Source organism: Fulmarus glacialis, unplaced genomic scaffold (assembly GCF_000690835.1).
Source record: "Fulmarus glacialis isolate BGI_N327 unplaced genomic scaffold, ASM69083v1 scaffold43589, whole genome shotgun sequence".
In the NCBI taxonomy this organism is placed as follows: domain Eukaryota; kingdom Metazoa; phylum Chordata; class Aves; order Procellariiformes; family Procellariidae; genus Fulmarus; species Fulmarus glacialis.
Window position 1 is genome coordinate 2802 of NW_009234705.1, and position 14828 is coordinate 17629.

General features: G+C 36.7%; 1 protein-coding gene across 1 annotated transcript in view; it reads right to left on the minus strand.

The window, feature by feature from the left end:
- Positions 1-1493: 1493 nt before the first annotated feature.
- The window catches only part of LOC104082557 (ninein-like), a gene marked incomplete at its 5' end in the record, with an annotated part of 22794 nt that continues 9459 nt past the window's right edge, over positions 1494-14828 (minus strand). Inside the window, 7 exons of the mRNA XM_009585727.1 lie at positions 1494-1703; positions 2684-2797; positions 8090-8281; positions 11923-12021; positions 12581-12730; positions 13270-13449; positions 14565-14711. Of these exons, the coding sequence (XP_009584022.1) occupies positions 1494-1703; positions 2684-2797; positions 8090-8281; positions 11923-12021; positions 12581-12730; positions 13270-13449; positions 14565-14711 (1092 nt within the window). The remainder of the gene's footprint in view (positions 1704-2683; positions 2798-8089; positions 8282-11922; positions 12022-12580; positions 12731-13269; positions 13450-14564; positions 14712-14828) is intronic.

Here is a 14828-nt window from a genome sequence, read left to right on the forward strand (position 1 = left end):
GTTTAAATGTGTCTTACTGGTCTGGTGGAGGCAAGGCATTCGTAGGGCATTTAGACTATTTGCAGTAATAGATTATATACAAGCATTTGAGCATGCAAGCTCTTACTCAGCTGCTTCTGTGTCAGACCCGTCTCAGTCTTGAAGGTGTTCCCAGAGAACCTGTATTTCCCTAGCCTCATCGACTGATCAAATAGGAGGTATTACCTGTCGTTACAGACCTTGATGCTCTTTGACCTTCACGACTACAGCACTTCTGCACGTTGATCTAGGAGTACTAAGGTAATACTCATCCAAATACAATTTGGTTTATCCTGCTTTTCCTAATGCACGTTTATCTTCATCTATTGACATTAATATCCACATTTATAATGTTGAAGGAAGCTAATTTAGTTCCCTGAGTTCTTCATATTCACACTGAATATGTTTCTTCACAATTAATTACAAACTTAGATTCCATACTAGTATCTACTACAAATGACAGGCCTTTCCAAATTATCAGTCGGGTTAAAACGAACGCTGCATTAATGGCAAATGTCCATGTTTGTGAGGCCTAGTGACAGGATTTCACCGAAGAAATCATTCAAGTCCCCCTCTTCATTCTTCTGCCAGTCATTCAATAAACACACTCCACTGCTTTACTGAGTTTAAAAATTATATAAACAAAACTCACATCTTCATTTCTGTTTAGTGACTCTTCCTTTGTTTAGTATAACTTATTTCCATATACAAAAAAATTAAGGCCACTATAATTTTTAAGTTGTCTGGCAGCACAGCTTAAAAAAAGAAAAAAAAAAGTAGTAGTCTTTATTTGCCAGCTGGGAAATTTCTTCAGATGAAATACTGTTACACTTAGTGGGAGGCAGTAGTCTATTTACATATTTTTAAGAAAACGTATTTTCTGAGCTCTGCAGAGAAACAGCCATGAAGAATAAGCCAGAAACCTAATGCATAAGGTGGAGCATATTGCTTTATAGAAACCAGAATCAGTTTGCAGGACACAGACCATATCAGGAAAGTCTTGCTTTCAATAGCAATTACAGGGACAGTGTTGAAGACTGACCTATCAATATTACTAGGTTTGGACCACAAAGTATCCTAGAAAGCCAAAAATATGGTTTGAATCCAGTAACATTAGTTTGCATCAGACCTTGGCTTCAATCTAGATAGGAATACTTGATTCAGTACAGTAAATTCAGAATTTATATTTTAAATTAAAACCACAGTATCAAAAATAAGTTAACCTAGAAAAAAAGACTATGTGTGTCTTTTTTTACATAGTGAAGATTACTTTTAGGCAAAACTTAACAGAAAAACAGTTTGGGAATAAACAAACATTCTCTTTTGGCAGTGTCCGGTTTGGGATTTAGCTCTGTCCTCTCCTTGGAGGCATCTGTTAACTAAAATTTATCAATACAAAAAGGCAACATAGTGAAAAGCTGAAATATTAACATTTCAGTAAAGTGCATGGGACTGTGGCAGACTTAATGGCTTTGCTATAACCTTATCTCGGATGCTGAATTAAATGATGGGGATGCCAGGTTCTTTACTATTCTATTGAGATTGGCAATTTTTTCTTCTAGTAAATAGTTTTTCCTTTCAGCAGTTTTCTGCCGCTGTTCTGTCATCTCCAAAGCCTTCAGCAGTTGTGCATTCTCAACATAGAGATCCTTGACCATTGCATCTGCTTTAGTGTTCTTGGAAAGCTGAATTGTGAATAGGACATAATTACTCAGCAAATGAAAAGCAAAATAAAAATAAAAAATTAAAAGCAAGAACAGTGCTGGGAAAGTAGGTGAATGTGTTTATTGTAACTCAAATATCAAAGGAAGACAACCCACCCATTCATCTTATTTTGCTTTGTTAGAAACCTATGTTTGTGGAGTCTTTATAGATACTATGAATATTTTGAAACTGGAAAGACTTTGTAAGGAGATCAGATGAGTACTGCTTTACAGCGTTTGTCCTCTAAGGATAAGTCTAGTTCACAAGAGGATCCACAAGCCCAGTGATCCCACAGAGATACTTCCTCCGAGGTTTGGACCACCAGCTCCTCCTATAAAACTGGGGAGAGCAGCCTTGCACTTGTCTACATGCTTTTGGGAACAGGCAGGAGACCCTGTCAGTATAGCACTTCCTTAACATGATAGAAGAGACTGTACCTCAGTAGAAAAGAGATATTGTTATCATGTCACACCTAAGTGTTCAAAAGCCACCTTTTCTTACACCATTGAGGACTTCTGAAGAAGGCAGATGAAGGCAAGAACAAAAACCCCAAAACCATGTCAAGCAAAGGGTATGTTGGGGCAGGGGGCATCGAGAAATCAATAATTGTACAGTAATCCCATCTGTACTCTTCAGGAAATTCTTTTTCCTCCTTTCCTAAGCAACTTTTCCAGTTAGGATACTTGGCCGGAATTTGATGTTTGTTTCCTGACTTTTAAGTGCATCAGCATACCAAACAAGCATAGCTTTTTGGAAATTAATGGGTGGTGGTTCAGTCCCCATATTTGGAGTTTTAGGAAGTTTTGGACAAATATGCTGTACTTTAGCTCAGAAGCATTGAAAGAAAAAGGAAAGCACCTTTAACTTTATTCTAAGCAAGAACGGCTTGGCAGCTTTTGTCCAACTTAGTTGTTTACGGAAGTAATGGGGATGATCTGAGGAAGAGAGTAAGAATGCTTACTTGTTCTTTCAGCTGATTTACTTTATCTTGGAGAAGCCTCTTCACAAGCCTTAGTTTCTGTTCAACGTCCATCATACGTTCTTCCATCATTTTTAGCAGCTGCTCATGACCCCCCTGGAAAGCAACATTTATGTGAGAATCAGTTAACAAAAATCAGTTCACATTTACCAATCTCCTTTTTTTCAGTTTATGCTTGAGAAAATAGCTGGCAGTCCACATGTGAGTCTGTTTCAAAGAGTCGACTAAATTAATAAACCATTCATGGAAGCAAAATGTTATGGCAACACTTCAAGGACACTCGCAGCATTGAACTAGTTTTCCAAGTCTAAGTTACACTTGAGATTACCAGATCTAGGAAAAATTGATATAAAATTCTAAGTTCTGTCTTGACTGTGATAGTCAGATCTGGATAGTTTCCTTTTCTAGTTCTTAGGTGCTGCCATATTTCTGTTGAACGTGGAAAACAAAATACTAATAAAAATCTTAACGGTTTTAGCAAAAAATTAAGGTGAAGTCATAAGGGCATGTTAGTTTGACAGTGTAACTCTCCCATGCCAAAGACCCCTTGAAATTGAGTAATATCCTAAAAAAGTAGGATGGGATATTATCCCAAACTTGATTTTTCACATTTTTTTAGACTAGTTGTAACTAATGTTTCCAAATAGTAACTCTAAAATGCTTTTGCGCTTTTTCTTCAGTGAGGTAACAGGCAGTCTAACTAAAAGCATAGTAACTCAGTGTCACGAGAGTGCCCATTACACCAACAGTTGAATGAAATTTTCCCAAATAAATTAGAAACACCAGGAACTACAAGAAAGCTTGTTTGTATTTGGTAACTTCAGACACTGACTGCAGGGAAAGGGATTCTTTATTTTAATGCTAGCTTGTTACTCTAATTCTAGGAAGTTATCTGAGAAGCTTAACTTTGAGAAAGCACTAACCTTCTCCCCAAAACAAAATGCATTCAAAACCAAAGTACCTTCACACATGTGGGGGAGGATAAATGAAAAACTGAGGGAGGAGTGTTTCAGGGGGGTAGTTGCTCATCTAAACCATTGTAGAAAGATCCCTGTAGGGGATTGATTGAAGTCCACTCAACATTTTATTTGTTGTAACACCAGAAACTCCTTAAGTCTATGTATGGGTTTATATGATCACTTAGCTTGTGAAAAAAATTGAAAAAAGTTACATTAGAGTCATATAGAAGGCAGTTTTACAGTGTTGCTGGACTGAATATTTTTCCAGATTAAAAAAGTACTACTAATCAGAACTTGCCGGGGACTTTCTAGCCCAGTTATCTTGAGCTATCTTTTGTAATTTGATTGGAATTCAAGAACATGGCTAACTATTACACTTCATAGTGGTTGCAGGAGCCTTGAGTGAGTAGTTAAGTAGAAACTAAGAATTATAGTGGTCTCAATACCTGTGATCCTGTTTTTTCACTTAAAGTTGATTTGAGAATGTTCTAACTTCATATTATTTCATGTTTAATGGGAAAAGCCAGCTCAAGCATTAGCTTTAAGGTCATTAGAAAGATAGGAACAGAAAGTTCTTTGAAAGCAAACAGCTGAAATGGTTCATGGCTCCCACCTAGAAAAATCATAGGCCTTAAAGAGGTGTTTTGCTGACTTCTTAAAGTATTAAAAATCTAGTTTAATCTAGTAATTTGAGACAAAAGAAAAACCACTAAGGAATGTTATCCAAGAAACAAGTGCGTTAATAATTTTCCCTTTTCTGGCACTGCCATTTTACTTTATGGCCACAGCAGTAGAATATGCCCGCATACTATGCAAATTCTTTTCTTAAATGTGCAGGTACATCTGCTAAAGAGAAGCTGAGTATCTGTACTTGAGTACATCCCCTATTACAAATCTTTCCCAGAAGTCCTGAATGACAATCCTCAGTATCAAAGACAAATATTTTGTCTAAAATTCATTAATTCTTGTTCATAAAGCTGAAACTATTGATGCTATTAAGACAAGAGACATTATGTTTAAAAAAAATTTTATTTTTCATTTACATCAAAAATGTCATCTTTCCCTGTTAAAAAGTTTATACATCTTATACAAAAATGCAGTATAAATACCCCAGATTTTCTTCAAATCTCATATAAAATTAGTACCGTTTGAGAAAAATAGTCTCTTTCCACACTGAACAACTCCACATTTTAAATAACATAAATAAAAAGTATTTGTAGCAAATTAAAAAAGACAGCTTATGAACTTTCACAAAATAGCTTCTAGACAAATAAATAGGAAATAACACTGTGGAGACTTTTTTTTTTTTTAAGAAAAAGCACAAAATAATTCGATCCTCAAGTTTCTCAGCTTATGCCAGTTCGTGTGTTTGTGTGTGTTTATCATGGTAAGGAATGAGATCATAAGCAGCCAAGCTGTCAGAGGTGCCCGATCCTCCGGTAGGAATCTGCATGCACTGCTCGCTGCTCCGGTAGCAAGGCCTAGAGAAAGAAGGCAAGTGGGATACTTCACCCTGATATCCAGATTTTCTTTTAAATACGTACGTATACTTAGTTAAAGCAAACTACCAATACAAGCGAAGCAAGCAACGCAAGACAAAAACAAAACACACACAGAAGAAAACATGCAGAGTATCACATATTATATTTCTCCAAATACTAGTATTAGCACTACACATATGCAATTGAGGAGATATTCAGGGTGCATTTTCTAGATGTAAGGACTCTTCAGGTTTTGGGGGATTTAAAAAGATCAGTGGCCGTGATTAACTGCAATTAGCAAAGCAGTTAAGTTTCTCAGAGGAAATTATATGCCACTATATATCTATATATAATCTCACAGATTGCCAAATAGCATTTGTGAAAAATGTAGTCCAACTGACCTCCTTTGAAAACTTATTTGCATTTCTATTTTAAACCTAGGCGTAAGTCTTTTCCTGAGACAGGTGAACAAGCTGTTGGTCAGAGGTGATTTGAATTTTGAAAAAAAGAGCTGAAGAAAGGAGAAGTTGAGCAAGTCTAAGTACTCTGAACAAAAATACTGGTTAGCAGAAGTTAAGAGAACTTAGGAAAAATAGAGGGTCATTAACAGGCTCCCAAATCTAGTTATTGAGCAAGGAATATGAGAACAACTGCAGCGATTGCTACAGTGCAGCAGGTAAGAATCACAGCACTAAACACAGCAGAAACAGTCATTTGGAGTTCAGAAGAGTCCAGACAGGTTAACACAGTAGAAAAGGCTCAGGAGTTTTAATTTAGTGAAATTTGAACATATGACTGTAGCTCTTGGAGGGCAGCAGCTCAAGACTGACTGTAAAATGAATGAGAACACAGACCACCACAGCAATGATCAAAAAGCAATGAAAATTGCAAAGCGTGATGAACATAAAATAATTCCAACAAGGAGGGGGATAGCTTTGGATACCTTATGACACAGAAGGACTCAGGATCTAAGAAAGCTGCAAAGTGCAAAGCAGCAGCAGCAAAACTAGGTGATTAAATTTACACAGAAAGCATGGATAACCTGACATTGTACTCACTGGTGAAAAGATGATGAAGAGGGATTAGGATGCAATTTTTCAAGATGCTAAAGGGGACATTAAAATGGACATAATCTCAACTAAATATTAACCCTAGAATTCAGCATGACGAAGAAAAATCAACAGTGAGAATTAAAGCAAGATGTGCTTACAGAAATGTCAAAGTTGAGACAAACTAAAACAAATTTGGCCTTGCTTATAGTTGTAGAATGCATGTGTTTAATAATAATTTTTGAAAGTTATCTAGTAAAGTCCATGAAAAAGCTGTAGGAGATGTTCTAAACCAGAATATCCATTCACTTTAAGAAAAAAAAAAGAAAAAAATTAAAAGGATTAAGTGCTTAGTGCATTGACAGAAAATAGTTGCAAAGCCTCTCAGAAAGTATTTTTAAATTCATGAAGCCTTCCAGAATAAAAGCTTTTACAGGAAATGTAGAAGTGATTTATCTGTAGAACTGCAAGTTCCAGGATGTGAGTAGTTTGCAAATTGTTTCTCAGGCTTTCAAAGGCAAAATTACAAAGTCATCACTCCCAATGCAATACAGAGCACATTCATTTCCAGATGCTACTGCTGTAATACGGCTTTTATTGATTTCAAAATTAAACTGCACGCTCTACTTTCCATTGTATTTGACCAAGTACATTAGCCTGTGGTAATGCACTCCTATCAGGACTCAACTGAAAGGGAGAGAACCTTACAATTGATTTATTTTTACTTATCCTGTATTATTTGCTGTTAAGTTTTTTTTTTGCGGGGGGGGGAACTTTTAGATTTTATGCCCTTCTTAAAGAAGAATTCTTCCTCCAAGTTTTGGAAACTTTAGAAACTGTTACTGCATATACTCTTTCTCCATGATACCTTTTTTCCAGAATACTCTATTAACAATGTTCAGAGATTGTTGAGCTTCAAAGTCTTGGTCTTCTTATTTTTTTTTAAAAGCATAACTGCAATCTGAGTTTAAAATGTAAAGTGTTTTTTCTGCTAACAGCTTAATAAAAGCATTAGTTTTTTATCTAAGTTATTTAGAGCTTTATCTTTTCTCGTAAGATAAAGTTGTAATACTATTTTAAGACCTATGGCCTGAATCAAAGCTTTAGAGATACGGTTACTTTTTGAAGAAAAGAGTAATTTGGCAAGCCTAGTCCACAAGCTTGGTTTTATATGGGAGATGCAAACTTTTCTACCTATTGCCTATAATTCAGTTTTACATGTTAAAAAACCAAAACAACACTAAAAGTGACTCAGCCCAGTATGTGCAGTGGCTGTAATCTTCCTTGGAATTAAATTGTTTTTCCTGAGAAATACCAATGTTGAAGTTTCTGTAAAACGGTAAGAGTGTTCTCCAAACAATGTCTTGTTTTATGGCCAAATAATGAAGATAGGCTGACCTTATAAAAAGGATTAATTTGTATGTATTATGCTCTACTACAGCTGACAGAACTCCATGTGGCAGCAGCAGCAGCCCAAGCTAGTATTTTATGTGTGATGGGCCTGTGCTTGTGCTATATGTGGTATAGTGTATTTTTTAAAACAATGGTTCCAGACATGGATATTAGGTGAAGAAAAAACAAAACTTATAAACACTTACTGCACATTGATCAGAAGGAGAAAAGCCAGTTGAATATGGATGGGAGTGTTTTTTATTTCAGGAAGATTAAGAGGACTTCAGAATTAAGCTATGGCTCAAGCTAAATATGCTTAAAATTTATTCTATCAAAGATATGTACAAAACAAAGGTTTGTTTTGTACATATCTTTGATAGAATGAATTTTAATTTTAATTTTTGAACTGGCATAAACAGAGAACGGATCTCATCAGAATTGAAAAAACAAGAAAACTAACCAGATACCCTTTTAAAGTTGTAACCTGCAGAGTAACGAGAGCTTTACCTGTTGCATGTTTGTTTCAGAGGGTCTACTTTCAAGTTCTTCCTGAAGACGTTGACTCCTCCTCTCTGCTTGTAGTAGCTGGTGTTGGAGCTGCAGGAACTGTTCCTTGGGCACCATAGCACAGCCTTGCTGCTGGAGCTCCCGGGAGTGCGGTGGTTGGCTAAGCATCACACTGGCGCTTGAGTGGAGCATCTGAGGGGCAAAGTAAATCAGCCGTCAGGAGAAAGCAGCACTGCTGTTCATACAACAGATCTTTTAGTGATGAGCTAGACATCAGATTAGTCTTGAACAACTTCTTGGATGCAAGAGAAACAAGCCTGAACTCCGTAACAGAAGCTAAGTAGACAGCTTTTCTCTTTCCAATGAAAAAAGATGCATCCTATGTGCAGTTCTGAAGTGTAAAGGAATCTGAGCTTTGATTCGTAATTTCAGAACTGAATTATAAATTCACTGAATTTCTGATTAAATCTATCACAGTTAAATGGGCCTGTGGTGAGCTTTAACTTAATAGTCCTTTTTAATTTTAACCTCGATCTCAGCAGCTCTTCTAAAAATAGTATCCACTTAATAAAAGCATTAGCATGAGGCAGGCTGAAGAAGTTGCCCACCAGCGCTGATTATTTCTAGTCTTTTATCTAGGATGGAGAGGTAACATTCTCAAAAGCAAAACAAATTTTCGATGTAATGTATGATGACTTAAGTAATTTGATGCCAGCTGCTATATTACATTCAGAATTCAGTATTTAGAATCCCATGTATCTTTCCTTATGTTCACTACTAAGTGTAGAAATTTTAACACATTTAATAATTTTCACTTCGAGACATGCCACAAGCAGAGTTTGATAGCAAGCCTGGAGAATTCCTGAGTGTCTGTGCTGCATAAGCAAAAGTATACTCAGAGGGGCCCTTGAGATATGGATGCGTGTAGTAATCTGAAGTAGTTTAATTCCAAATTTAAGTCTTGCTTTCATTAAAAGAAGGTTACCAAATGCATCAGCATGTCTATGTAATGTAAAGATAGTATATACCAACAAAGAGTTCGTGCATACTGGTTGTCCTTTGTGAAGTTATATTACCAGAGAAGTCTTTTAATTGGTAAAACTAGGCATCTCATGTGGGACAAAAGGATCACATTCCTAATAGTCCTTGCTACAGCAAAAAGAACACCTCAGAACAGACTTGTCCCAAACAGTTTAGCTTCCCCACACCATTTAAGTGGTGCTCCCAAGCAATGCTATGACAGTTACTGGCATAGCAAGTAAGCATATAACAATTTCTGGCATTACCTTACTACGGTAGCATTGCAACCATGAGACGCCAATTTAGATAAACTGGCCCAGCATTAGATGAACTTTCGGACAACATTAAGAGCTAAGATTGTTTCATGTGACTATTTAGCATTTTTCTAGACTAAAATAAAATCCAGGTAAGACTAGCTGACAGTTGGAATAGTTTATAATACTAAAAAAAGACCAGAACTGTACAGTAAACCCCCGTGATGTTTCAGACAAGCTGTTTTGCAGCTTGAATTTGCATAAGATTAATACTTTCTTCCCATAAAGTTCAGTTGACTACATCATAAAATTCTCACCTGTTATCTCAAAACCATTACTCTGTTCCCTTAGGAAAAGGCATATAAAATTATGTTAGTGGTTTTAATTTTCCTTTCAGAAGTGGAAGAATTCAGGCCTCAATTTGTAATCGTATTTCAGTTACTGAGTTCATCTATAATACAAACAACTGTAAGCATTTTGCAGCTCTTCTGGCCGTGTTAGCATCTGTACACCTCTGCTGGCCCAGCTAAACAGAAAATAGCTTTGTAAGTATATTTTAAAATAAAGCTATTTGTATTTTTTTAAACTATCAGGAGGTTCTCTTGAATCAACCTGTCTGCAAAGGAGCTATTCTTTTACTGACAATATAAACAGTCGAAATAATGAGCTTTTGATGGAATTTGTTTAGGGTTTCCTGTAATGTTGTGAAGCACACGAGTATCTAATTAAAGAGCTGAAGAAACAGACAATTAATGTTAACAGCATCTTAAAAACAAATATGAGTTGTGTGGCTAATGAAAACAATGTAGTCTTGCCGTATTCATCTGTGGAAGGAAGTGGAACAATAATGAACTTGCTAAACTATTAGGGATGACACTGAGTGTGATCACATATCAGTTAATATTAAGGACACATTTGACAGTCTGGTGAAAAAACATGCAGCATCAGAGGTAAATACGAAAACACCTTCAAGCCTCACAGCCAATGGGTTAGAAGGAAGGGGTTGAGCCACTTTTCATTTTCTTACGATCAGTTTAATTCTTTTGAATGCAATTGATTATTTCTCTCCATTTTCATGGCAATGCCTTAGAAGTATGCAACTTCTTGGCCTACAGAATCAAATTGCACGATATACTAACCACAAAGAAGTTAGTGCAGCTGTCGAAGTAAAAATTTTACATTGAAATGAATAGTGGCTTTTTTTCTTTAAAAATGCATGGAATTAAAAAAAAAAAAAAAAATCCATAAAAGAAAGAAATGTTTTCTCCATGCTATGGTAGTACATTGAAAATGATTGCTCTACCTTCGCACACTATTTCAGAAAGAGAACTGCACCCTTCTCTGCTAGTTCCAACCACTGAGTTCTAGACAGGTTAGCCATGAACAAAAGGAGAACAGGCACAAAAGAGAAAGTTAGAAGTCATAAAGTGCTAAGTGAATGTTATACACACCTGCTGGGAAAATGTTGTTAGGAGTAACAAAAGTCCTGCATGTTTGCAATACAAATTTCAGGAGAAAATGCAATTCCATGCTTGGTGTTTATACTAAAGAGTTAACAGTGTTTGGAATTTTCCCAAAGCTTAATTAAAGCTATATAAATAAAAGCACAGGGCATATAAACAGTCTTTTCAGTAACTTGTCAAAATCTCATCTTTTCTAATCAAGTTTTTACAATTTTACAGCTAATTACATGTTATGCTGAATATACTACGTTTCCCATTTGCTCTCTTGGTGAAAAACATGAAGTCTTTTAATAAACACTGTTGTAAAAGCCTCATCTAGAAGATGCTTTGATTTATGGAACAAGTCAAAGTTGTGGTGGTTTTTTTATATTATGTTTTAAACTCAAATTCAGGGCATCAAGTTTAGGCAAGACTGCTGAGAGACAACTCTGAGGTCTAGCCTGACCTTAAGGGATACACTAACTTAACATAGTTAAGCTTGCCCATTCCTGTAACCAAGGACACCTAAGAATTATGCAGTTTTCATGACATCCAGCATGATCCATCTCCAGCAGTACTGAACAAACATCCACATTTACAGCAGGCTTTGGAAGAATCTCAGTTGAAGTTTTCACTCATATCTTTAGATTAACAACAAGTTGTGTAAATTGTTATTCTATCACAATCTAGATAAGATAGCAAGGCTTAAATTCAGCAAGTTATTCCCATAGTAAGTAAGAACAGGTTTCTACATTAAGAACAGCATTATGCAAATATTAGTTAGGAAACTTGAGGTTACATGTTTTAGGAAGGGAGAGGAAAGTGTTAGCCTTGCCTCAAGCACAGAAACAAATTTCTTCGCTATTTGGTTTTATATCTGAAGCCTTACGTGAATTACGATGAACCACAACATGCTTCAGAGAAGCATGTTTGTCACACTAACATCTTGATCATGAAAGATGAGATTAGGCATTAGGGGAGATTAATTCTTCCAGTTTTGATTAGTTTCCTCTGTTCCTACACATCTAGAAGTTGTTTTTAAATAAATTCATAGATTCAGTGAGATAGTGATAAAGCCCCACGCTATTCAGTATAGTCAACACTGATTGAAAAGTACCTCCATTAACTGATCATCCAGTTTGACTTGCTTTTTTCTTAGCCCTTCATTTTCTGAGCTGGTTTCCAGTTCACGTTCAAGAGAATTCATCTGACTGATCTATTAAAAACAAGAAGTTTCCTTAGAAAGATAGTAGTTTCTTATTTTATCTGTTGTTTCCCCCCCCGCCCCCCCCCCCCCCCCAATATGCAAGTCATGAATCACTGCACATCAAGACAACTCAAGATTAAAAGACATAAGTATTTGGACAAGTGTAATGCTTTGATGAAAGTGATGTCTAAGACAATGTTATACAGTGTCTCTGACACAAGTTTCAAGGAATAGGCAGAGTAACTAATTTTTAATCTAAAAGTGGTAATGCTGGCACACAAGCGCTGTGTATTGCAGAGCACTTGAGCAGGCTGCGTTTTGTTTATGGTTCCCATGTTCTACCACTGAACTGTTTGTACTGACTAGAAGTCCTGCAGCACATAGGCATAGACTTCCACCCTGCACGCTCTGCAGAAGCACAGAAGACAGTCAGCTCCTTGGGAGAGGGATTCGTGAGAGACAAAGAACACAAAGCTCAGAGTAAAAGAAGAAAATTACAGCTTACCACATTAGCTCTTACAGATGGAAAGTACTGCATTGAGTCACGTATTTACCATCTAACACTAACCTTCCTGTTTGCAGATGACAACTCCTTCTGAAGCTGTTCACACTCTCTCTTCAAGCTTAATTTCTCTTGCTCTATGGCTTTGACGATACCTGACTGGCTTTGATGCTTTTGGTGCTTTAGGGAAAGGATAGTAGATTCCAGCTGTCTGATCTAAAGAGACCAGAGATGAACAAATGTGGAAAAACATTCCAGACCATTCAAAAAATCAAATTGCATCTACTTAATCTAAAATACCGAGTACCAATTGATTTCGGACTCATATTAGATACTGGTGAATTTTTGACATTTTAGCTTTGAGCAACAAAAGGTCTTTCCCTTCCATTCCCCATAATCTGCCTAATACTGTGAGCCAAGAAATTGGACATGAAGAATGCTCAGAATACTAAGAAGTTTTTATGAAAGAAAAAAAATTGAAGGGCATTAATTGAAAGTCGGACCAGAACCTTAGACAAGAGTTACCAGGATTTTCTTTTAAAAAAAGAGCTGTTTGAAATATCGTAAGAGTGCCTGCATACTCAGTGCAGATATAAAGGAAAACTATTCCATTATGCATTCTTTCTGCAAATGTTTCTATTCAAAACTAATGAGCAACATTCCTCTCCTGTATTACCCACTGCAAAACAAGAATCATTAAGTTTTGCCTAGCACGCAGGGCCCGCCTCTGTGATCTGTCAGCTTGCTCAGGTTACCTTCTCCCTGGAGTGAGTCAGCTCTGTTTTAGTGCTCTGGACTTCTCTCTGCAGCCTCTCATTCTCCTGCCTGAGCAGCTGCTGCTCCTGTTTCGTCAGCTGGTCCAGTTCATCCCAGTGTAGTTGCCTCTGTTGGTCCTGCAGCCCTGAGGAAGGCACAGCCAGTTCTAGAACCCGATTCTTAAGACAGACAGAATTGCAGGGTTAGGCCTTAAACAGAAGCAGACATTTTCTCTATTCAGGTGGGTTTTAAGTAGGCTTTCAGTAACTGCAGACTCTAAAGTCGCAGGATTCCTATCTTCCTCCCAGCCTACACACTGTTTTCCACTAAGAAACCCAACATGCTAATCACAGTGCAAAACTAAAGTGCTTCCCTTGGCTAAAATCATAGATAATAGCTGTGTGCCAGAATGGTTGATATGAGTGCACAGAGTTCAACAACACAAAAAAGCAATTTGTGCTCCATTTCACAGCCTCATCAAGCAAATAATAGAACTCAGTATTATATATTATTCAGTAATAGCTGTAATTTAGTTCCTGTTGTACAATTCTGAAACAGCCTCTTTTCCACGTGGACATCAAATATTCCTTAATTACATGGCAAACAAGCCAAATTAGTAACTGAATTCATAATACCAATCCCAAGACTGCTGTCTACAACCTCCTTCAGTTACAGTTCCTCATCAGTTAAGAGAGACTGCTATAATACTGTGCCTTTCAAAAACAATTATGACTGAAAAGTAGATCCCCCTCTCAATTACTAGTTTGACTGTTCATATGTTTATAGTTTTGATATGTGTAAATTCATACATTGTCCACAGATTTTTTTTTTTTTTTTGCGCAAAATATTTCTTTCAGGGAAGAATGGAGACCCAGGAGATGGACTGATCATTGCCTGTCCTCACATTCAAAACTTAAAATAAGTTTTTTAAAAAGAAGTTTAAAATCTGCACATTATATACAATCCGACAAGACTAATTATAGTTAACTATTTTAAAACTCCTAAATACAGAAAACATTACTAAAATAGGGCTTTTTTTGTACCCACCTCCTTTCAGCTTTTTTAAAAAATTACTAGGTTTATATCACTTGTTTAAAAAAAAAAAAAAAACAATAGTTGCATAACTCTGAGCCTACTTGCTCAAGTCTGCAGCACTACTTGTGTCCTTTTAATGAACAAGCCAACCTAAAGAAATAAGGTGGCTACAGTGGCAGGCTACAGAAGAGCAGCAGCTAGTGTCCGTAAACCCTGGTACGCAAAGCTGACTGGCTTTGAGGCACCTGAGGTCCTTTACCTTTTCATTGGCATTCTGCAGTTGCTTGTGTAGAGACATCACTTCTTGTTTAAGAGTTTCCTTCTCCTGTTGCGTCACCCGTAAGTCCGATTTTAGTCGGGACATTTGAAGGTTGGTATTTTGCAGCGTTTCATCTAGAGTCTGAACCTGTAACGAGCAGGAACACAGCTTGGCATTTGCTGGACTAAGATTTCTTGTAACCTTGACCTGCTAGGATGTGTATGCACCACTTATCACACATATTTGGGATCTCTGATGGAAAGA